General features: G+C 32.5%; 7 protein-coding genes across 7 annotated transcripts; 3 read left to right on the forward strand and 4 right to left on the reverse strand. All coding sequences in view use genetic code 12, as the record gives it.

Moving 5' to 3' along the window:
• Positions 1-853: 853 nt before the first annotated feature.
• KGF55_001421 (uncharacterized protein) lies at positions 854-4,510 on the forward strand (the record flags this gene model as incomplete). Its single annotated transcript, XM_051755995.1, has 1 exon — positions 854-4,510. One exon carries the CDS (start codon positions 854-856, stop codon positions 4,508-4,510), a length of 3,657 nt encoding a protein of 1,218 aa, XP_051615732.1.
• A 6,733-nt stretch (positions 4,511-11,243) lies between these two features.
• Positions 11,244-12,944, reverse strand: KGF55_001422 (uncharacterized protein; the record flags this gene model as incomplete). The annotated part of the gene is made up of 1 exon (XM_051755996.1): positions 11,244-12,944. The coding sequence occupies one exon, from the start codon at positions 12,942-12,944 to the stop codon at positions 11,244-11,246; it is 1,701 nt and encodes a 566-aa protein (XP_051615733.1).
• Positions 12,945-13,230: 286 nt separating this feature from the next.
• Positions 13,231-14,316, reverse strand: KGF55_001423 (uroporphyrinogen decarboxylase; the record flags this gene model as incomplete). Its single annotated transcript, XM_051755997.1, has 1 exon — positions 13,231-14,316. One exon carries the CDS (start codon positions 14,314-14,316, stop codon positions 13,231-13,233), a length of 1,086 nt encoding a protein of 361 aa, XP_051615734.1.
• A 755-nt stretch (positions 14,317-15,071) lies between these two features.
• Positions 15,072-17,861, forward strand: KGF55_001424 (uncharacterized protein; the record flags this gene model as incomplete). Its single annotated transcript, XM_051755998.1, has 1 exon — positions 15,072-17,861. One exon carries the CDS (start codon positions 15,072-15,074, stop codon positions 17,859-17,861), a length of 2,790 nt encoding a protein of 929 aa, XP_051615735.1.
• Positions 17,862-19,231: 1,370 nt separating this feature from the next.
• Positions 19,232-20,041, reverse strand: KRE9 (Kre9p; the record flags this gene model as incomplete). The annotated part of the gene is made up of 1 exon (XM_051755999.1): positions 19,232-20,041. The coding sequence occupies one exon, from the start codon at positions 20,039-20,041 to the stop codon at positions 19,232-19,234; it is 810 nt and encodes a 269-aa protein (XP_051615736.1).
• A 750-nt stretch (positions 20,042-20,791) lies between these two features.
• On the reverse strand, positions 20,792-21,328 carry KGF55_001426 (uncharacterized protein; the record flags this gene model as incomplete). The annotated part of the gene is made up of 1 exon (XM_051756000.1): positions 20,792-21,328. The coding sequence occupies one exon, from the start codon at positions 21,326-21,328 to the stop codon at positions 20,792-20,794; it is 537 nt and encodes a 178-aa protein (XP_051615737.1).
• Positions 21,329-22,849: 1,521 nt separating this feature from the next.
• Positions 22,850-24,337, forward strand: KGF55_001427 (succinate-semialdehyde dehydrogenase (NAD(P)(+)); the record flags this gene model as incomplete). The annotated part of the gene is made up of 1 exon (XM_051756002.1): positions 22,850-24,337. The coding sequence occupies one exon, from the start codon at positions 22,850-22,852 to the stop codon at positions 24,335-24,337; it is 1,488 nt and encodes a 495-aa protein (XP_051615738.1).
• Between the last annotated feature and the right edge of the window lie 3 nt (positions 24,338-24,340).

Raw genomic sequence — 24,340 nt, forward strand, 5'->3', positions numbered from 1 at the left:
AAACTTTATTTGTCATTAAACTGTATTTACATTCCTAATTCGAATTGAGATTCAACTCGATGCGTTGATACTACTAAATAATTAAAGGTTCGTAAAATTGAAATATTATTATTATAGTAGCTGTCAAATTGATGCTTAAGGGGTAATAACGAATTAAAAGAGTTTAGCGTGATAATACTTATTTACATTGAAGAAGCGAGTAAGAAAAACAAAGCAGGTTGTTAAGACTGGATTTAGATAATTTACCTGACTATTAGTAGCTGCAAAATTCCAAGTTATAGTGTCTAGCGCACGTATTTCATGATAATAAATAGTAGACCTGGAACTTTCATTAATTTATTTAATTGTATGTGGTAGCACCCGATCTATGAAATGAAATTTTGTATGGAAAATTTAAATTGGACTAAAGAAGAAAAAATTAAACAATTTTATTTTAAATTAATAACTTTAATAAGAAATAGAATTAGATATTAGTTAAATTAGAATTTAAAACCATTAAACTAAACTAAATCCATTCCATATTTCATTTCAACAACATCAACAACAGCGGCAACTGTATCAATAACACTAGCATTAACATTAACAACAATAACCACTAAATACTAATACATGATACTTCATTTCACATCAAACATCTGAATCATCAACTTATCATATTTTTCATATTCAGTTCTTACTTTTTGTTTTATATCTAAAGATTAACTTCATTCTTTTTCATACTGTTCATCTTATTGATACATTTTCATCTAAGATTATAGAGGGATTTAAAATAGTCTTTATTAATTAATCAATAGTTAATATATCAAGTCGAATAGTCAAACCCAAAAACTAAGTAAAAAGACACAACATTGTCATGTCTTCAAATAATGGGAATAATAATAATCACAACAACAACAACAATAATATGAACAATAATTATCGACAGCACGAACAACAAAATCATTTTCAACCTCCTTTGATTTTAAATAGACAACAAAGACCAGAATTACCTCCTATATTACCACCTTTACATCAACAGTTGCAACCAACAAGTTATCATAATCCTCTACCTCATCAAATACATCCAAATCATAATCAATATTCTCCTCATCACCACCATCAGCAGTTGCAACTACAGCAACAACAACAACAACAACAACAGCAACAGCAACAGCAACAGCAACAACAGCAACAACAAGTAGTGCAAGGACCAATGGCTCCGAATAATATTCAATCTATTCCACACCAACAAATTAGGCCTTACTCCCAAAATATACCTCAACAACCACATCCTGACCCATATGTAATGGAATCTAAATTGAAAGAAAGAAAAAGTCGAAGAACGCATAAAAATTCAAGAGATGGATGTCCGAATTGTAAGCAAAAAAGAATTAAATGTACTGAAGAATTACCATCTTGTCATAATTGTGTTAAAAAGAATTATAGATGTGGATATTTAGATTTTCCTGAAGATAAATTGGATAAAATAAGAAGAAAAAATCAGAAAAAGGATATGGAAGAAGGAACAATTACTACAGTCAATGAAACTTCTTCTTTTACTGCTACAAATTTTGAATACAATAATACTAATTATTTGATGGGTAAAGTTGAAGGTGTTTATAACATACCGAGGCAGGAAAGTTTGATACATAGTAGACAAAATTCAATTATAAAGAGTCCTAATGGAAGTTTTGCGTCACTACAGCAGCATCAACAATTATATCAACAACATCAACAAAATCCTCAACAGCAGTATCAACAAACCCCATATTATCATCCTTATCAATCGCATTTGCAACAACCTTATCACTCACAACCACAAACAATACCGCATTTACAACAAATACACTCTCAAAGTCCAACAAATAACAACAACATAAAAGGTGTAACTTCAAATACTTCCACGATCAATCCCACTGGCTCACTCAATTCGACAGTGGTTCCACAAGGTAGTTCCACTTTAGATAAACCAAATGATTCTGTTATTGATTCTGAATTATTGGAAAATCAACGTTCAACTCAAAAAGTGAAAGAATCCTTGAAAGAATCTCAAGACCTAGAAAATGTAGATGTGAATTTACAGTATTCCCAACAACCATCTAACTCAACGCTGAAAGTGAAGACAGAAGATGGAGCAACGGTTGCATCTAATACAAACATATTGTACGTTGGATCTGATAAGAAAAAATCAACTGACTTTTTAAAAAATAATGGGAAATTACCTGTATCATTATTAAATCCAGAATCTCCTGAATTGTTTGCCAACATTGGTCCCATTATAACTCCTCCGGTGAATAGTCAATCAATATCTTCATTGGACTCTTCCCCATATTCGGAAACTCCAAATAATGCAATTCAGTTATTTTCAAATTATGAAGCTTCTTATATTCCAAATCAAAATGGTACTACCAAATCTCCACCGAATATTTTTAATATCAACAAGGAACAAGATATCGAATCACTTTTGGAATTACCCATGATGGATCAAGATTTAAACTTGGCCGTCTACAAGGACTCCATTAAGAAATTTTCAACTTCTCGTCATGAATTACAGTTTTCAAAAAGTTATATGGAGTATGACTCTCCAGTTACAAATAGAGGGAAGAAGAATTTGAATCAAGCATATATTGATGGTGAATTTGATGCAGCTATAGGCAAAGCTAATGTTGATTCAGATACTCAATCAGTCGATAGTTTTGAACAATCTCAAGCTATCTTTGCTCAACATTTTGGTATTGACATTTATCAAAAAAATTCTGATCATAGTTATGACTCACTAGATGGAGCAAATATTGGAAGACCTTTAGCTAATGCTATAATCAAACCTACCACATTCAGACTATTACATTATACAGACCATTTCAAGCCTTTGTTTTCAAAAAATAAAACGAAATATAAATTTAATATGCCTTTACTGCAGGCTCATCCGGATTGGTCGAGACAAAATAGTAAAGAATTATGGGGTTATGTTTATGCTAAAGCTATGAATTTGGAAAATATTTTCTTCTCTTTCTTCATTGATAGAGCATTAAATGTAATTTTAAAAGTTAGTAATCATTCAATCAAATCTGCTAGTAGTGTAACTTGTTTTACACCAGAAATTCATCAAGTTTTGACCAAAAAATCATTTTATTATTTCGGGAAACTTATAAAGGAATTACGAGAATCAGTTGGAAGTTCAGAAATTGAAAGTACAACTGTTTTGTCTTGGTACGCTGGTTGGTCATTGTTTATACACTCCCAAGCAAGTGCAAAAGCTGGTATTTTGTTTCATGCCGGATCAGCGTCACTATTATGGAATTGTTTAAATGAATATAAAATCATACAAAATGTTGAACCATCTATACATTTCATATTGCATGCTTTAAGAAATCATACATCTGCTTGTATGATTCCAGACTATAAGTTTGATGTAATTTTGGAGTTAAGTGAGAATTTTTCAATTTTTAAGAAATTTATTAATTATAATACAAACTTGACTTCACAAAGTAATGGATATATTGTGAGGCATTTCATTGAATTTGAAAATTTTTTGAAAGATTTAATTGAAAACTTATATCCAAGGTTCTTATATATTGATCAATTCTACAAGTCAAAAAATAATCTTCATGGTCATTCACAGAGTATCAAATATTTTTCTCCTTCATTGTTTTATGAGTTGATAAATAAATGGCTTACCATAATTCCAAGTCATGCTATATCTATTGGGAGAGATATGACACCTTTAAAAAGATCATTTTATTTATTTTATATCGCTGTTGCCAAAGCCTTGGCTAATGTTTTTCCAATCATTAGAGGTACATTCTTGGTTGATACTTGGAATATTGTTTTCCCACATTTTGATTATGATTATAACATCTTTAAGTTTCTGAGAACTGAAATACCTGATGAAACTCAATATTATTTTCTTTCAAATTTAGCTGCTAAATTAGTTAGAGTCATTAAATTTTTCAATTCAAGACAACAAATACTTTCACATTACTTATCTGCTGATACTGTTTTAAAACCTGGTGAAAAATATATTGAATCAATTAAGTCAGAACATGATATTAATAAAGAATCTATTAAGGATATTGCAATGTTGAAACATGCTAAAATAGATTTTAAAGAAGTAATGATAACTAATTTTACAATCAACACTATTGTTAATATTTACAATTACCCAGTATTAATTGAATTTTGTAATCATATAAGTTCCAAAACTAATACCTTTAAAAAATTAATTGAACATGAAAATCATAGTCAAAAAGTTAGAATACAACAATATAGAACAAAATATGAAGGTTCGAGAAATCAACAGCAAAATAATGAAGAAGTAAAAGAAGAATATTTAACTAATATAAATCATGCATATGATTTTGATTTTAATAGAGGAATGTTTTCATTTGATTATAGAGTTGAACCAGCCTTAAAATTTTTATTTGATTATTTAAAAACTTCAAATTCATCAAAATTATTCACGGTGGATGATTTCAAAAGTCAAGCTATTAATTTTGAAGCATCTCAAAAAGAAATGTTTACTAATACATAAATACATAGTAATGTATAAAATTTTACTGTACAGTATCTTGTATCTCTTCTATTACTCTTTCATTTTGCAAAAATTCAAGTTGAATTCAGTATCACGAGAAACCTCAGAGGGAAATGTTGTAGCAGAAAATTCGATACTACATTATACTGAAAGTTATTTTATCAAGATCGAGTTGCTGTCACAGTTGAGGTATCTAGGAACACTAATGGCGTTGCATTAACGATCAGAAGGGACTTGACTCGAGTTGTACTTTGCAGTAATTATATGTAATGGACATTGAGTAACCCCTAGAATATTATTGCTTTAGCAAATTAATTATAAAAGCAATTTGATGAAAAAAACTATGTCTTGAATTGAGCTTGAAATGAAATTTAATGCAATTACCAATTGCAGTTGTATCATCCGTTTAGATTACTGTAATATCATTTTAACTTAATTTAAGAGCAAATTTCTCAAAATTGTTTCAGAATCGGTTCACAAAAACAAAAATGTGGTTAAAAATGTTCTCATTACTTTCTACAATTCTAAGTAAATTAGGAAAGAATCAACTATAGTTGCAGTTGACATATATTGTAATAAGCTAGTTAGACGCATGGCTAAAGTACCTCACATCCAAAGCAAAGTATCTATGTAATATTTTGGAACAATTAGGATTCAAGCAAGATCAATTATGGAAATCGTTTCGACTTGCTAACAAAAATAGTTGAGAGAAATCAAAATAGCAACCAGTTCATCACATTTCCAACAAAATGGTAGATAGAGAATAAGTCTGCTGGACTAAGAATAGTGAAGGCTTGGGAGTGGAGAAAATTTTGACAAAAGTCAATGAGAGCTACATCGAACAATTAGGGATTAGAAACTTATGAATTACCTATGTTGAGATATAGAAATCACGAGCCTTATTATCCATGTAAGGCCACTCCGAAACTTCATATAACTTGGGACAGACCTAAATGCGTGTTGAATTAGGAGAACAAAGATATACTGAAAAGGTATTTTACAAGAAACAAAGCGCAAGTTGCAGCTAGCACAACTAAGATTATGGAATTTGAAGTAGCATTTTGACCAACGGTATTATAACAGTCGCAGATTTTGGTTTTAATAGTTCAGCTCTCAGTTAAAAACGAATACAGCAAAAAAGTCAGACACAAGACCTTAAGTTTTCACGTTAAACTAAAAGTGTCAAAGAGTATTAAAATGGCATCGCTCAATATTTCTTAGATAATCACATTATGAATGAAAAACAGAGAAAAGTAAGCAAGCTTGATACGAAGGATATTTTAACTCGAATAGAGAAAGTTGGGTCAGCAGAAGAGATGTCAACTCAACTGAAAAGGCGACCAAAGCGAAAACATATGTAGTATCCGAATTTGGTTCCAACTTATTCTGGTAACAATTGGCACATCCCATCAATCGTATCATTTTACAAGGATCGGGATTATGGAGCCAAGAGATGGAAAGGAAAAGAGCCACATATGATCAATCCCTGTCGGGCTTATTGTTGGATAAGAGAAATAGCATACGTGTGACCTTTTATCAGAAACTACGAATCTAAATCCTAACGAAGCTGGGGTGTGTTTGCATTCCACAGTACCACCGAATCTGATCACGGAAGAAGGTTGAATTTCATGATTGCCACTGTATCTGAATTATGTTACTTCGGGGACTTAAATTTTCATACATTTGAGTATGTTTACTGGCGAGTTCATAAACTTAATTCAAATTATCTCAAATCAAAATTTGATCCTTCTGGAATCTAACTTCATGAAAAAACCTAATTCATACTGGTTTCGGACCATCGAACAACACAAATTATTAGTAAATAATCATTAAAGTCTAAATATCTGTCAACTCATAGCAAATCATCTCTTTCAGATAATTTGTAATGCTATATTTTTCGTAGGCACGGATGTTACAAATACTTTGATATGCTGCATATTTCATAGGTACGGATTTTGCAACAAATTTGATATGCTATATGTTTCTGAGGTACGGATGTTTCAGATAATTTGATATGCTCTACATGTTTCGCATAACAAAAATCCTGTGATGCATAACAAAAAATCCAACTTTGCATAACAAAAATCCTTTAAGGCATAACAAAGATCTTTTGGGGGCATAACAAAATCCTTTGAACAATCGTACCTACATACAATTAACTTTTCGAGCATGTAACTCTATAGTAAGCCTAAACCTTACGATATGCCTGTTATTATCTCATTCGAGCCTAATAAATTGACAACGGTTAATAAATACACGATAATAACCTGAATAGTATCAGTCTAGCTTCGAAAGTTCACGCCATGCAAGGTCCAGAGCTTATAAGCTAATGGAGACTATGTTAAACAAAATTTCGCTCAACAAACTCTCCACATAGAGTAACGAACTCAAAAATCAAACACAACAAGCATAGAGCATAACAAATTCAAGCTCAACATAAATGTTAGCATAACAAAATAGTACACCGAGCATACCAAACAAACGAAATCGAGCATATCAAACTAATCACACTAAGCATATCAAACTAAACAAACTCAGCATATCGAAATAAAAAAATCAAGCATAGCAAAATAGTAAAATCGAGCATATCAAATAAATAAAACTCGGCATATCAAGAAAGTAAAATCGAGCATACCAAACTAACGTAACCAAGCATATCACGATAATGTAATCGAGCGTTCCAAACAAAACAAATTCAGCATATCACAACACAGCATATCAAGCAATACAGCCATGATAAAAATAAAACTATGCATGGCAGGAAACAAACCAAGACGAGCATAGCTTTAAAGGGAAACATCCTCGATCACACATAGATACTTAAATAATGCTTGTTTTGGAGAAAAAGCTTTCAAAAAACTGTAATTCGGCTCACTCAGCATAACAGACTCAACCACACCAGGCTCATAAAATCGGATCAATCTAATCAACCTAGTTTTTAAATTTATGACCAGCGGATTGAGCTCAGCGTACCAGAATTTTAACGAATTACAACAGAATGTAAGCTATGGTTGTCGAATAACAATGCAGGCGACAAACAAGTACAATCCAATGCCTAATTCATAATTAACGAAAGTGCATGAAGCAAAAAAGCACGAACAATCATGGAAGAAAAAAAAATTCTAATACAAAGTTGTAAAAACTCGCGTATTGTTATATTCTTCCTACATTATAAAGCTACAAAACTTCCACCAAACCTCTACCAAACTAATAAATCATACGCACTTCGAAACATAGTCTGACAATTTAACTTTATTTTATTCTGAAAACTTTTCTGTTTTGTGCATGAGCTAATCAGGAGTTAATCTAGATTCAGATGATTAACTTTTATATATAGTCTGAATCGTGATTAGCTACACGCACCTGAACCTTACACTGTGTCAAATCAATTATACATGGCTTGATCAAATAGTTGTCACTCCAAATACACCTGAACATGTTCAAGTAAATTAAGAATGCTTTACCCTTTGTTACAACACGAATGTGCTTTATCACGAGGGAAACATGTAACAGATGAACTTAGCAGGAGAGTGTGTCAATTACAACAAGTATATATTTAGTCCCAAAGTGTATTGATTTAAAAATTACTTTTGCTTTCGTTGGGTATGTCTTTATTTTGCTTATTTGTTTCTTTTACGCGGAGCTCAATTTGTATTTGAAGATTCATGCGAGTTTATTAGATTTATTCTGAACTACAGTGCTAGCTTTTTATTCAAGTGTTAGCATTTGTTTTTGTTTTATTCTTTTGGGTCTCACTCTTAGCTTATTTAGCTGAACAACTATCATGAATTAATGTTTTTGAAGGAAAGGTTGTAAAATTTGATATAGTTTTTGTGATGTAGCCAAAGTTTGTTTTTATATCTATATGGAGAATTTTAGTTCAAGGTACCCGTGGATTCACGAGTAATTATTGTTTGGTTCTTGTTTATTTATATGTTTTACGTGGAGATGCGAAATTGTTAGGTTTTGGTAGCTATAAATCATATTCGAAGCAAAAAACCAGTTCAGTTTGATTGCCAGTTTGCGAGTAGTAGACTAGTTAGTTTTGATGTAGCACGTATTTTGTACTGGCCGAAATTGCAGGTTTTACTATTTAATCAGTCATGTCTTGACTGTGATAGCTTGAATGCTTTCATTTTTTTTGTTTTGACGGGTTATTGGGTGCTTATTTGATAGTAAACTTTTATTTGGCGGCTGGTTTCCTGGTTTGAAGTTGTTTAAAATATGAGTTGGGTGGTTTAAGTTCATATTCATCCATGATTTGTGATTGAAACCACCAGAGCTTACTATTGAATGGTTGTGTAACAACTTAGTCATTGGCTGGATAATTCAGATTTCCATGTAGGGGGAGCTTTGCTGATTCTGCGAGAACAATTTACATGCTCAGTTTGTTCAAAAGAGCCTTTAGCTTTAGTTTATTAGCTATTACTTTCGCTTTTTTGTTATGCCTGTGACGAAAACTTGTTATGCTATGTTTTACATTTTGTTATGCTAAGTCTGGATTATTGTTATGCTGTGGCTATTATTTTGTTATGCGCTATAAACTTATTTTGTTATGCGCTATAAACTTATATTGTTACGCTAGAGGGAGAAATATGATATGCTTGGCATGTGGCTGGCACATTGAGTTGTCCAAATTACGGTTCGGAGTAGTCTTTGGTTGCTAGGTTTCCTGTCTGGCTTGTTCGACTGGAATAGTAGTTGGAATTCCCATTGCCTTCGGTCAAGTGGAAGCGTCATCCAATTGCCAAGGTTCTAGAGATGAATCATAGAGAATGGTCATTTCTTTGGTTGAATGATTGTGTTCGGCCTGAAATACTAGCCTTGTACTTCATCTTTGACTTTGATTCACATTTGTTAGGATCATTTTAAGTTACTAGGAGGCTGTTGCATGTTTCGAAGAACCTCAGCTTGGTCATATTCTGGTTACCAGTTTGCTTGTATGAAATGAAGTGCATCCCTGATTTATATTATTAGATCTTATAAGGACTTATTTCGATGATCGATGTCAGTCAGGCAAGGACCGCCTTCAATTAAGATGCTCTTCTCCAAACCATTGTTTCCTTGTTTATCATAATATCCGTTAAATGTCTGGACCACTCGTGTAGGTACTGCTGTACAAAGGATTTTTGTTATGCTCAACAAATAGCATATCAAATTATCTGAAACATCCGTACCTCCGAAATATATAGCATAACAAATTAATCAAAGCATATCAAAATATCATAAACATCCGTACCTCAAAACCATGTAGCATATCAAATTAATTATAACATCCGTACCTACGAAACAAATAGCATATCAAATTAGCTGAAACATCCGTACCTACAGAGCACAGCCATATATAATTTTATCAAATTATATTAAACATCCGTACCAAGAATCGAGAGTTCATTCTCATATCTCAAGACAAATAAGCGCAATTTACTTCATGTACTGCATTCCTTTCCTGTTAAGTTTTTTTCCTTCCGGTGGAATTCACTTCTATTGTACACTTGATCTTGTGTTGATGATGAAGTTCATCCTCTACGTTTTGCAATGATGATTCAGTATACGTGAAAACTGTACCACGCTAGGTGGAGTGAGACGTCTTCGCAGCTAAGAAAGTGCTGACACGTTTAGATGAATTTTTTTTGATAGTAGGTTACTGATGTGGGGGATATACCAGAAAAGCAAAAGCAGATTTTGGAGTGAATGGTCGGATTGTTAAGGGAATCCTTATATCTAGTCATAGATATATGCGTAGTTCATTTACATTTCATCATGATGATAGTGTAACATTTGAAACATGATAGATGACTGTGACATTGAAGTTCAATCAGTCTTAATGGGATCTAAACTCAAATGCGCTAATGTAACAATTTCCTAGACTCGCCTTAAGGTTCGATGTAGCTCGCAAAAACATTCGAAACAACTCTCCCGCCTTGATGATTTGATAACATTTTGAAAACAGTAAATGAATCTAGTGGAAAATAAAGCAGTACCTTGCAGCATCTGGAGTGATAAATAGGTCAATGTCAAAGTCTGGTTGAGTAAAAACTCCAAATCGAAGATCTCTTATCTAATATAGTTGTGTATCACTAATTGTCTTACATTTTAGAATTTTCGTAAGCGTGTATAGCTGTGAAAGGTAAGACCCCATTACTTCCTTTAAATGATGAAGTTTGACCAACTTCTCAGATCCAAGATGAAGTCGCTTGTTTCTTAAACCAATTCTACCTTAAGTTAATTAAAAAAATAATTTGATACATAAAGGTAATAAAATTCGATTTCTGCTTGTCATTTTAATTATTCTCTAAAACTCTAAAAGATTTTGTCATGTTAAATATTCTCTAAAATTCTGTCCCTTGAAAAGTTATTTCTGGTATTTGCAACTCATCAATAAGAACTCAACTGAAACATTGGTATAGACTCTCAACCGTATAGTAAGATATCGGAAGTGTCCATTGATTATAAAATAGTTGAATTTGTCGGTCGTACTTTTGACTACTTTTATTTTTTGCACCAGATTCACGAAACGAATTACTTCGTCATATTTCAGCTAATTTAGCACATTTGACTACTATTTTTGTCAACTGTGCTTCATTACACGAATATTCAAATGAAATTTGACGACGGAGGAGAGAGAAATTTTGGGGATGTTCTACTCTATGTATCGGCATTAAAAATTATACAAGAATTAATAGTTCTTGGATATTCTTGTCAGGAAATTTATTTTAAGATGAAATTTTCATTAAGTTATACACTTCTGTTTCATTCTAGCTTCCGCGGCTCTGGCTCTCTGTTCTCTCATAATTTTGGTTTTCTGATCATCACTCAAACCAGCAAAATTTCGGTCTAAATTCATCTGAGATTGAGCAGTGTTAGTTGTAGTTTTAGCATCTATCTGAGATCTCAAAAGATTTTTCTTTTCAGCTCTTGCTGCGTCTTCGATAATCCTATCTTCCTCTTCAAATTGCTCTTTGGATTTCGGAATACCAACCTTAGCTTCTTCCCAATCACAAAACTCTTCTCCTAAGTTAAATCTCGCAATTTGGAATGCTTTTTTTGATGCCGGGGTTCCTACTTCAGCCGGATATCTTCCCGCGTAGTTTTTTACCAATGGTGATGCTTTTAAGTTCACTAGTAATACATGTATCATATGACTCAAACCATGAGATGACGCGTAATGCAAAAACGTTGGTGTGTTATTCAAACTTTCATCGGAATTGATTTGAAATGTGTTCACGTCAATACTGTTGTCACTGACCCATTTCAAAAATTTTGGAGCCTTCTGTTTTTTGAAATGAGGCATGATTTCATTTGATATATCGTTTGACCTTTTATCTTCTTTAGATCGTTCCGTCTTTTCCCCAATTTCTTTCTGTTTCGTTTCATTCTCTGAGGCTACTACCACCTTCGGTATTTCAACAACTTTCAAATGTGTCAATTCCACCCAACTTCTTTTCACTTCTGACAAACTAGCCCGTTGCGTTGAAAATGGAATTTTGTGAATTCTTTTATCATCTGCTCGAAGTGGAGAATTTTCGTAACCAATCAAAACTTTCTTATTTGTTGGTCCATTTGCTCTTATATATATTGCTTCACATTCATTTAAAAGTTGAGCCCATCTAGATAATAACTCTCTTACCTCCTCCATCAATGCCTTTTCATTGTATCTTCTAATACTAGAACCAGTTGAAATTGCTTTACCTCGAGTCTTATCACTCGCACTTTGTGCTCCACCTTGTTTTCTTCTCGTGGTATATCTATGAAATGTTTTTGATTCGATTAAATTTACTCGATCCAATTTGGAAGCTTTCGTTGAATTAGGTTTTCTCTCATGTGAAATTATTGCTCCAGCAAAATGGCCCCCGCCAATCATAAAAATTGCTGACTTTGCATTGTTGATTCGTTGACTATTTTGTAAAGTATTTAAAGGATCATTGATGTTATCTTCATTAAAAGTTATTTTATAAACTCCAATAGCTGATTCATTTGTAATCATTGATGAGGCAAATAAAAGAAACGGGCTTCTGGTGTTAAGATGCGATTTATAGGACTCGTTCTCTTTAATTTCCATTTTTTCCAAGTTTTTGATCAAAGAGTCTACTTTGAGTTCTTGTTGATTATTATCTGTTTCATCCTCTAAATTGTCGTCTGATTCTTCTTCTGAGCCAGAAAGGCTCTCAATTGATTGCGTTTCTAATATATTCTCAAATTCTTCTTCATTGATAGGAGGTAGATTTCGCTGAGCTCTTTTCAAATTGTATCTGTGTAGGTCTGATTTGTAATAATCGATTGTTTTCGGAGTCACCTTAGGACTAATTGTGGACTCATTTTTTGATTCAACAGTTTCAAAAGTTGTTATATCGAACGATAGTAATTTTAGTGAGTGCAAAAGACCTTCGTCCAAGTCGTATATATATCCGTTTGTTATATCATTAGATGACATTGTCTTGTTCTCTTTAGGTATTGTGTTGGTGTAATACCTTCCTTTATTCACAATTTTCAAACTTTTTTTGTTTTGCAACTTTCTGTTTAGCAACAGAAACAGTATATGACTAAATTTTATAAACAATATACAAATATCAAACACAAGTACAAAAAACATCATTTGATGATTTTACGAAGAATCAATTTCCTATCTATTTTTTTAAAAAAGGTACAATATATACAAGATTGTTATGGACAAGATAAAGGGTGAGTCATTATTCATATTTTATGCATCTTACCGAAATCTAATATTTTAAACCATATTTATGACATTGTTTCAAAAAATATTCAATCTTCTCAGGTTTCATAAATGGATGAGTACCATGTCCAAAATTTATTATGTAGTTTTGAGTTCCGAATTTTTTAATCATTGTTTCAACTTTTCTATCAATCAATTCATCACTTCCATACATAACACCAGGGTCTAAATTTCCTTGTAAAGTTATTCTTCTATCTCCTACAACTTTTCTTGCTTCTTCTGGATCGTATAACCAATCAAGCGATACACAATCGTATCCTGAATTACATAAGTCATCTAATGCATACCATGCTCCTTTAGCAAATACCGTCAAAGGTATTTTATCTTCGATACCCAACTCTTTTAATCTTTTTGGCAATTTATATGCAATTAACCTTAAGTATGGCAATGAGAATTCATTGAAATCATCTGGACCTAATTCTCCAGCCCAAGATTCAAAAACTTGTAACATTTGTGCTCCGGCAACGACTTGTTGAGCTAAGAACTCTATACATGCTTCACAAGTAGCTTGTAATAGTTTATGGGCAGCTTCAGGATATTCAAAAATCCATTGTTTCGCAAATCTGAACATTTTCGATCCTTGTCCTTCAGTCATATATACTAATAATGTCCATGGAGCTCCAACAAATCCTAATAACGGCACTCTTCCATTCAACTTAGTTCTAGTTAACGTAATTGCTTCATAAGCCCATTTTAGTTTAACTTTCACATCTGGATGAAGATCAATTCTTGATAAGTCGTCTGGGTGTCTTAACGGGGACTCAAAGACTGGACCCTTCCCATCAACCATATTTATTTCAAATCCCATAGCTTGAGGTATAACCAATATATCACTAAATATAATTGCTGCATCTATCAATCCATCAAAATGGTCAACAGGTTGAATCGTGATGGTAGAAGCAGTTTCAGCATCTTGACATGCTTCAAAAAAATTCTTATTTCCCTTAACTTCATGATACTCTGGTAAGTATCGACCTGCTTGACGCATAATCCAAATGGGCGGTCTTTCAACTTTTTCTCCCTTGGCCGCTCTCAACAAAAGATCATTTTTTAATGGGGCGAATTCTGGCATCCTTGATAAGAAAGCTGAAGATGAAGTTGAGTTAGATGATATCTATCCTCGAAAATCGATAAAATTGTAGATTTTAATTTTAATGTTTATGGGGTTTTACCATTTATTTTTCCATTTTTTTTCACCTAAATATACTTTTTTTTTAAATACTAAATACGAGATTCGGATTCATAGAAATCTTTTTTGAACAATAATTCGTTTGACATCATTACTTAAGTTGTACCAATTGTTTCTGACACGGTCTGACAACAAAGCATAAGTTTCAAATTGAATACTTTTTTTTTTTGAATCAATTGTTTGGCCAGGAATTTCATTTATTAATCTTAATTATCTCAGTAGAGAGGGTATTAGAATCTATGATTGCTAAATAAACAATTCCATCTTATCCCATGTGCATCAATCCGTCATGATAAATTTTCCTGGCCTCCAAGACTTCATTTCTGCCAGATTAAGACACTCTTCACTTGGATTGATAATTGGTAAATAGTGATTTCATAAATAATAATTCATTCTCATTGAGTTTAGCCTCATGTTGTATTTGGTAGCAAGCAATTGTTTTATTTTTTATCAAAACAATCCACAAAAATATTCGTATTTTTGAATTGGAACTGGTTGCAAGTACTAAAGAAGAAATTTGTCTTAGGCTAATAAAAGAGACATCTTCGCCAATTCAAGACAACAAATTTTAAAATTCAAACTCGGTTTTACAGCAATTGATTAGGTTTATCTGGACATCATTATTTGTAAACTAAATCATGACTGAACCAGGGGATTCCAATCTGCTGCATGAAAGTGTCAATCATAGCAATAATACTAATCAACACAATCAACATCATTCTAAATCAAATCACAAGCACCAGAACCCCAACTTCATAATAAGATTTTTTAGAGAAGTTTTTGGATATAGAAAAACGTCATTATCTTTGTTTGTCATTTTAACAGCAGTAATAGCAATCAGTTTATCATATTATGAAAACTCATTAGATTATAGCATCAAATTACCTGATAATAAGTATGAAAAAGAATTGTTAAAAAAGTCTTGGTTAGACTTGGAGATTATATCAAAATACGAACATCCATATGCATCAACAGCCAACGATAAAGTTCACGATTATTTAAATTCAACAATAAATGAAATAGTTGAAGGAATTGCCTACATTGAAGTGGACAACAACAATACTATTGTGCTTAACCATACATATTTTAGTCCTAAAGATATAGTTTATTTTGAAAGTAATAATATATTAGTGAAAATAAAGGGAAGAAACCCACTGCTCCCTGGTTATTTATTGAGTGCACATTATGATTCCGTACCGACGAGTTTTGGTGTTACTGATGATGGAATGGGTATAGCAAGTTTACTTGGAGTTTTGAGATACTATAGCGAACAGAAACAACCGGAAAGAACCATTGTTTTCAACTTCAATAACGATGAAGAATTTGGGCTTTACGGAGCTGCAGCTTTTGTTGAGCATCCATGGTTTCAAGATGTGAAATACTTTTTAAATTTGGAAGGCACCGGTGCTGGAGGGAAAGCTATTTTATTTAGAGGAACAGACTACGGTGTTGTTAAATATTTCTCCAATGTTAGATTTCCTTATGCTACTTCAATTTTTCAGCAAGGATTTGCTAATGGATACATACATAGTGAAACCGATTATAAGATATATCATGAGGCTGGTCTTAGGGGTTTAGATTTAGCTTTTTATAAACCAAGAGATATTTACCACACAGGCTTAGATAATATAAAAAATATCAACATCAAATCCTTATGGCATATGCTTTCAAATGCCATAGATTTTACCAAATTTATTTCGGAAAAAAATATCGATGATGATGGTGAATCAGAATCAGCTATCTTTTTTTCATCGTTCAATCACTTTTTCTCACTACCTGAATCAAGATTGTTCATTATTAACGTGATTTTAATTTTTTTATTTCCAATAGTGAATGGTATATTAATTTTCACAGCCTTGAAGTATAGAAATTTGGAACTTACAGCCGGATCATTTTTATTTGTACCTGTTTCGTTATTTGTTACAACTTTGATTGTTTCGTTTATTGTTAATCAAATTTTTAAATCCGTCAACCCTTTATTACCATCGTCCAGTCCATATTTATATGTCATCACCATATCGTCATTCCTGGTTTTAATACTTTATCTTTTTTCAAATTTATCTAGCTATACTTCCCATCGAGACCATAATGATTTCAAACTAATCTGTATTATTCAGGTGTCTTTTATATATTGGTTGGTGTTGGTGTTTAGTACTATTAGTGGTTTCATTTGGGAAAAGAATAAAAATCATACAGGTGAATATGGATTTACAATATTATTTTTCTTGGAGACTGTTACATCATTTTTAGGTTTATTAGGCTGGACTCTATTTCTGAGAAAGAAAGACGAGACAGTAAGGAATGTAGAAGAAGAGCCATTGTTGAATGGGAATGTGGAAGAAAGATATTCATCTGATGAGAATGACGATCTGGACGAACCAGACGAGCAACAGAAGGTCGAAAGAACGCTGCAAGATTTTAACTATGAATGGTCTTTACAATATTTGCTAACCGTTCCTTTGTCATTTTTCTTAATATACAATTCTGGATGGCTTTTGATAGAGGGAGTGAATAAGACTATACAAGAATCCCTATCAGGAGAAGAAACGGTCTATTTTATATTACAAGCATTTGCTATTGCGTTGGTTGTCCCAATGATTCCTTTTGTTCAAAAGTTTAACAGATTCATAATTTTTTTGGTTCTTATACTATCAATAATAGGATCATTTACAATATCGATAAAAGAACCATTTAACGTAAAGAATCCTATGAAATTAAGATTTATTCAAGTGTTGAGTGGTAAAAATACGTTTGTTAATGTATATGGAAGACAAAATTATGTAAAAGAAGCATTGAAAAGTTTACCATCAATTGAACAATCTAATACGTCTATAAATTGCTTAAAACAATCTGATGGAAATGAAGTTTGTTCTTATGAAACAAAGTTATATCCCAATATTTTGCCAAGCAAAGACTTGGATGATTACTTAAATCTAACAATTTCGAATACAACAAAAACAAAATCGTTTGGCATTAATATTGATGAATTTACCATCGTTGCACCACAAAGTAGACAATGTAATATTGAATTTTCAGGAACTGAAGTCAAGGCAGTAATACTCAAAAATGGTTCTAAAGAGATCCCACCATTCAAAAGATTACCTGATGGATTTTCAAAGGATGAAAATTTCTATTATAAAGACGTCCATGGACTTAGTAAAATATACCTTAATAAATTAAATTTTAATTCTACTTTTGATTTAGGTTTATATTGGATACCTAGTATAGATGATGAAACAAATGCTTTGGAAGTTAAGGTGGAGTGTTTTTGGGCAGATTTAAAACCAATTTCATACGATGAAAAAGTGAAGCCAGCAATTCCTGCTTATAATGAACTAATTCATTATACACCGAATCATATTAGTATAGCGAATAAGGATAGAGGATTAGTTTCAGCTGCGAAAAAGATTAAGTTGAAAAGTAAATAAATCAAAATTATGTATCAATAACTATTAATAGATGATTGATTTCCATTTGCTCGTTTTTCTTTTTTTGCACCAATTGAAGGTTTTTGAACAATTACTTGTTTATAAGTCAGGAATAACTTTTTCCATAATTTGACGTCTTTTCAATTCTACATGAATCGAAAAGTTTTGAAAGCATTATCTTGTCTTTGGTATTAAATTTTTCGTGATGATTTAACAATTTGAAAAAAAAAAGTGCAGCTTCTGTGGCTCGAACACAGTACCTCCAGATCTTCAGTCTGACGCTCTCCCAGGTGAGCTAAAGCTGCTTTGAAATAAACCCACGCCGGGATTCGAACCCGGAATCCTTTGATTACTTAGAAGTAATAGAAGTCAAAAGCGATAACCATTTCGCCACGCAGGCCTATTTGATGCTGTAAAATGCAAAATGTTTAAACAGCCAAGTAGTGATTTGCCTTATTTTGAGCCAACAATTTGAGAAAAGACTCACCATATGTATCGACCCAAAGAAAGGCAAGTGGAGAGAAATTCGCAATGACTGGGCTGGTGGAACGTTGAGTTCAAGCATATACATCTAATTACGCCTATATTCTGCTCAAAATCCAATTGACTCTAACTAATTTCAAATTGTTTCGTTTATGTACAATGAGGATGCAAAAAATTCATTAATAAGCATTATTTCATCAGTAGTTTGAATAGATATAACCAAAAATAATCAACATAGAAACAATCTGCACAATCAGATTTATAACAACTCCAAATCTATGAATTCTACCATTGTTGTTTGTTTTGGATATTTCTTGCTTTTCAATATCCATCGTTGAAAATGCCATTTCTTTATCGCCATGTTCTTTATCCTTCCTACTTATTTCATGCTTTTGATCTATATTTGAAATCTGAGAGATCAGATACATCAAACATACCGACTCGCTATTTCGGGACTGTGGTTTCTTCATACACATTGATTCCGTTGTTGCTTGTCCTCACTTAATAATGTTCATTGAATTTCCTTTATGACTGAGTAGGTGATTGAATTGATTGACCTACAAGGCAAAAAAATCTTGATTAAATAATCCTTCCAAAAAAAGTGAGGTCCAAAAGAATATAATCTCAAAATATAAATTCAATCTAGATTGTATGGAATGATTTTTTTTAAATGTATATTGAAATGGTCGAATTCATATGGCTCGAATATTAACTAAAGATTTAAAAGCGAGAGCGCAGAACTTAATTCTCAGGTTAAGATCAAGCGGATTATGAAGAGTAAAAGTTTAACAATGTCAAAATTATACATATCATAGGAGTCAGTAGAGTAACTAGTCAATGACTGTATGTTTAAATTTGAATATGAAATATAATAAATCATTATAAACCTAATCTAACCATCTCTTCTTTTTCTTTGTAGCAGTGATGCTAGCATGACTTACTTTCCTTTCACTAGCAGCATACCAATTTGTGGGATAAGGAGCTACGGATGCCCAATTAACTTCCGAGCTCGCAGTATAACTCCAACCTGGAGTAATAGTTGACATAACAACTGGACTTTTTTGTTTTGTGGAATAATAAGTAACAGCACTTGTTGGAAATCTTCTTGACCAAGTAGTCGCAGTAACAGTTGAACCTGGTTGCATTTGCATAGGAGCGAATCTTGTCTTACCAGTTTGCAAAGTGTATGGAACTGTAAAACTTGATGAAAAATCTTGATTTGTAGCTGGATCATAACCAGATGTTTGTCCTTGTGGTGAGTCACCAGTAACTGTGACTACATAAGTCCCAGCAGTCCCACTCATTCCAGTTAATCTAAATCTGGGTGTATATTGAATTGTAGTTGCCCCATTTTTAAATGAGGTATATATTTGAACAAAATAATAACCATTTGCATAATCATTTTGCGAAACACTAAGTGTTGCTTGTTTGGATGGAAATTGTTGTTCTTTTAATACTACTTTAGTGGGTTGAATAGTTCCTGATAAACCAGTACATAAGGTTAAGGTATAAAATTCTACGTTGTCTAATGATAATGCACCATCTGAATCATCATCTTTCCATTCAATTTGCACACTGGCTGCACCCGATGAGCCTGAAAATTGATCACCTTCTTCAGGAGATGTGATATCAACAGCTGCAAGAACTGATGGTATAAGTGATGATAATAACGTCAATATTAAATAATGGAGTCTCATCTTTCAATCTCTTGTAATTTTATAATCATGTATGAGGTTGATCAATGTTAAAAATTGAGGTATGCTTAATAAATGTGATGTAGTACAGCTATTGACTAGATCTGGGTGGAAGTGATTTTATTGGGAGAATAATAAAAGATTATGGCTATGTTAAACTTTGCTCTTAATATTTTTTTTTTTTTTTCTTCGAGCTTTTTAATATTCGATTTTAGTAATTGTTTTTGATGATAGTGTTTTATACTTTCTTTAAATTTAAACAACCCTACCACCTTTAAAAGCTATATATCTGTAGGGTAGATCTATGTAATTAAGAAGGCTTTTTGGAAGTGAAACTTGATTTATTTGTCATCCTTATCTTGTCCCTCGCATTGCCGCTCAATTTAGAATTATCTCTACCTTTAAAATTAAATTTGATGCGAATTATATACAATTAGAGTCAAATTACACTTGTTAAAACATTAAGATAACTCAAAACATAGATTAACTGCATAACCAAATAATGGCTTTTACAACAACTATCAATGATTTGCTTGTTTCTATTGTAGTCATAGGTTCATGACTTTTTATAAGTAAAACTCTTGGACTTTCTGAGTTGACGCGTTTTGATTTAAATTGCAACATCTCTTTTGACACAAAATCTAATCCTGAAACAAAGTTGCAAAAACTATAATTTCATTCGCTAGCATAAGGGCCACAACAGTCACAAGCTTATGATTGAGTAAATTATACTTCAGTAAAATAAAATTCATGCTAGCCCGTATTATATAGTTTGTATAACAAAAATAAGATGACTAAAATTAACATCCACTCCAAAGCATTCAAGGTATGTCCTTTATCAAAAATGTTCAACACATAGGGGTCAGATCTGCCGGAGTGATCGCTTTCAGATTTCACTGGAGAGGAATTGGGGACTCCATTAAATGTGGGCTGCTCTGATTGACTATCATTTTGTTCCGATTTTTTTCTATGTGATCGTTTTCGTTTAACTGATGAACCTTTCTTTCTCAAAGTTGGTTGAATGTGGTGTTCTGAATCATTAGTTATTTTATCGCCTTCAGGATTGCTTGACGATTTTGTTTCATTTTCAAAGTAAGTGTCCACATTCTTGTTATTGTTTTTACTTTTTGGTGACAGTATTGTACCTCGTCTAGATATTTCTTTTGGTGATAATGGATTGGGTAAATATGTACTAGGTAATTGAATCAATGTTGGAGGTCTATTACTATTCTCATTTCCATTGGGGATAACTTTATTCACCAATGATTTAGAGTGATTTAATAGAAACATAGTATTTTGTGGTGTTAGGTTTGTAAAGGTAAATACAATTAATATTTTCCAAATTCATACAAGTAATATGTAATATATAAAATACTAAATGATTGATTTGATTTGCTTGTGCTTTTTTCTCTTTCTTTCTTACATCCCAATCTACACTCTTTGCATAATAGATTCGAGGGAAAATAACGGTATTAAGAGTCATCCACATTCTTATCTTTTGAATATAGCTGCATATTAGGTTTATGACTGGGCTATTAACCAGGAATAAAGTTTGTGGAGGGATGCTTAAAACCGTTTTATTATTAAAAATGATCCCTTAGATAATAGATAAAAATAGAATCTACATCCAATATACTTCCCGAGTGATGCCAAATCAAAAATTTTCCCACTTTAAAATATTGCAAAATTAAATTGTAGAATTAACCCAATTTTGACACTGATTTTATTTTTCCAGATCCTGGTCTAATTCAAAAGTCATTTATACAGTTCTATGTGGATATAAGTAAGATTGATTTATTTTGTTAGACTAGTTTAATAGATTCATCATAAAATTGAATTAGGACTTTCGGCTGCAAAATTCGGATATAAAGTGATTATGATGACCGTTTTTTTTTCTTTATTTATCTGATAGTAGCTCAACTTCGTAGGGCACTTACTACCGACTCAATCTCATTGCATCATGTAAATGACTCCTAATACATTTGGTCCATGTCTGGCTAATCAATGATAAGAATTAAGATTGCCAAAGAAACTCTCTTGCTTTTAACAGGATGGACTATAAATAGGGCATGTTTCGAACCCTTCAAGAAGCACGAAATCCGAGTCGAGAGCCATCGTCGGAACCACTACGCCACCAAAAATTCAATTTTTTTGTGGCCAAGTGGTAAAATGCGTGCACTGAAGTCTATTTTTTTACTTCGGTGACAAGTTCGAATCCTTGACACTGCACACTTTTTGTAACAATTTGGCGTAGTCGTCAAAATGAGTTTTATTTTCTTAAAAGTGATGAAACTCGAAGTTCAACTCCGTGAGGTATCAAAAGTGTTTTCATGCACTACAGTAAATTCATTCCCGATGTGCTTTGTTAAACCACACTGGCAAGTATAAAAATTGAAATAGAACCAACGTTATTACACAGCGATCAAAGACAAGAGGAGTAGACCTTGAAATCCAACTGCTGATCATAAAGTTCAAGATAAAAATATACTTGAACTTGATTAAAATGATTCATTCGACTTTGATCAGCTGTATCGCTTGAACAGTCGCATTAATTGATCAAGTTGAGTATTAGCACGATATTCGTAGTGCTGTGAGCTTATTATGAAAATTATGAGGAAACATTTCAACTCCAAAGCTTAATTTGAGTTTCAAATATTTTAGCGCGTCAAAATTGTTGAAATTCCTTTAATAGGAAGATCCGCTAAAGTTAATTAATAACAGACCAAACTCGAAGATGAATATTTATTTCAACCTTAATCTCACTCAATAACTGTTCATTCAAATTTCAGAATTGAAACTTTGCTCTTAGCAATGATATATCCACCACCACCTCAGTTGAAAAATAAAAATTTATTTCAGACCAAACCATTCATTCATAATGAATTCATAAATTCCAATTCAACAAAAACCTTCAAAGTTATAAATCCAGCAACAGAAGAAATAATAGCTGAGTTACCAGAGCAAACTTCTGAAGAGATAGAGCACGCAATTAAGTTAAGTTATGAAGCTTTCCAAACATTTCGTAGGACCAGCGTTCACGAAAGATCCAAGATGTTAAGAAAATTATTCAATCTAATAATGGAAAATGTAGATGATTTAGCTACTTTAATCACATTGGAGAATGGGAAAAGTTTTGCTGACTCAAAAGGTGAAATAGTTTATGGTGCTTCATACTTTGAATGGTTTGCCGAGGAGTCTAAGAGAAATTACGGTGAAGTGATACAACCAACAAATCCTAACAACAAAATTATTACATTGAAACAACCTGTGGGAGTCGTTGGTTTATTATGTCCTTTTAATTTTCCAAGTGCAATGGCTACTAGAAAAGCAGCTCCAGCATGGGCTGTCGGATGTACTTGTGTTTTGAAACCAGATTCTCAAACTCCTTTAAGTTCCTTAGCATTGGCCTATTTAGCTAAAGAAGCTGGGTTTCCACCAAGTGTATTCAATGTTGTATTAGCATCAACTGAATCAACTCCCATGGTTGGTAAAATGATTTGTGAGAATTCATTAATTAAAAAAGTTAGTTTCACTGGATCTACAGCTGTTGGAAAGCTTTTAATGAAACAAAGTTCAACATCTTTGAAAAAATTATCAATGGAATTGGGTGGAAATGCACCAATCATTGTATTCAATGATGCCGATCTAGAACTAGCTGTGACTCAGTCAATCGCTTCAAAATTTAGATCTTTGGGACAAACTTGTGTTTGTGCAAACAGAATTTTCGTTCAGTCGGAAATATACGATAAATTTTGTGAAAAATTTGCTTTGGCCATGAAAAAATTCAAGATTGGTAATGGGTTAGATGAAGGTGTTACTCATGGTTGCTTGATAAATACAAAGTCTATAGCTAAGGTTGAAGATCAAATGAAAGATGCGTTGGATAAAGGAGCAAAAATCTTGGTTGAAGGAGGCAGATTATCAAATTTAGGTAAGAATTTCTATTCACCATCAGCTTTATATGATGTCCCATTTGATTCTAAAGTATTCCACGAGGAAACATTTGGTCCATTAGCAGCAATTGCAAAATTCGAGAAGAGAGATGAAATTTTAGATATATGTAATGATACTCCATATGGACTAGCATCTTATATTTTTAGTGAATCTTTGAACAATGTTTGGTACATGTCTGAATTTTTGGAATCTGGTATGGTGAGTGTAAATACAGGTGTGTTCACTGATTGTAGCTTACCATTTGGTGGTGTCAAGGAATCAGGCTTTGGTAGAGAAGGTTCATTACATGGTATGGATGACTACACTGTAGTCAAATCAATCAATTTAGGAAACATTTATAGATAGGAT

The sequence above is a fragment of the Candida pseudojiufengensis genome (assembly GCF_024610245.1).
Source record: "Candida pseudojiufengensis strain CBS 10847 chromosome Unknown scaffold9, whole genome shotgun sequence".
NCBI classification, from domain to species: domain Eukaryota; kingdom Fungi; phylum Ascomycota; class Pichiomycetes; order Serinales; family Debaryomycetaceae; genus Lodderomyces; species Lodderomyces pseudojiufengensis.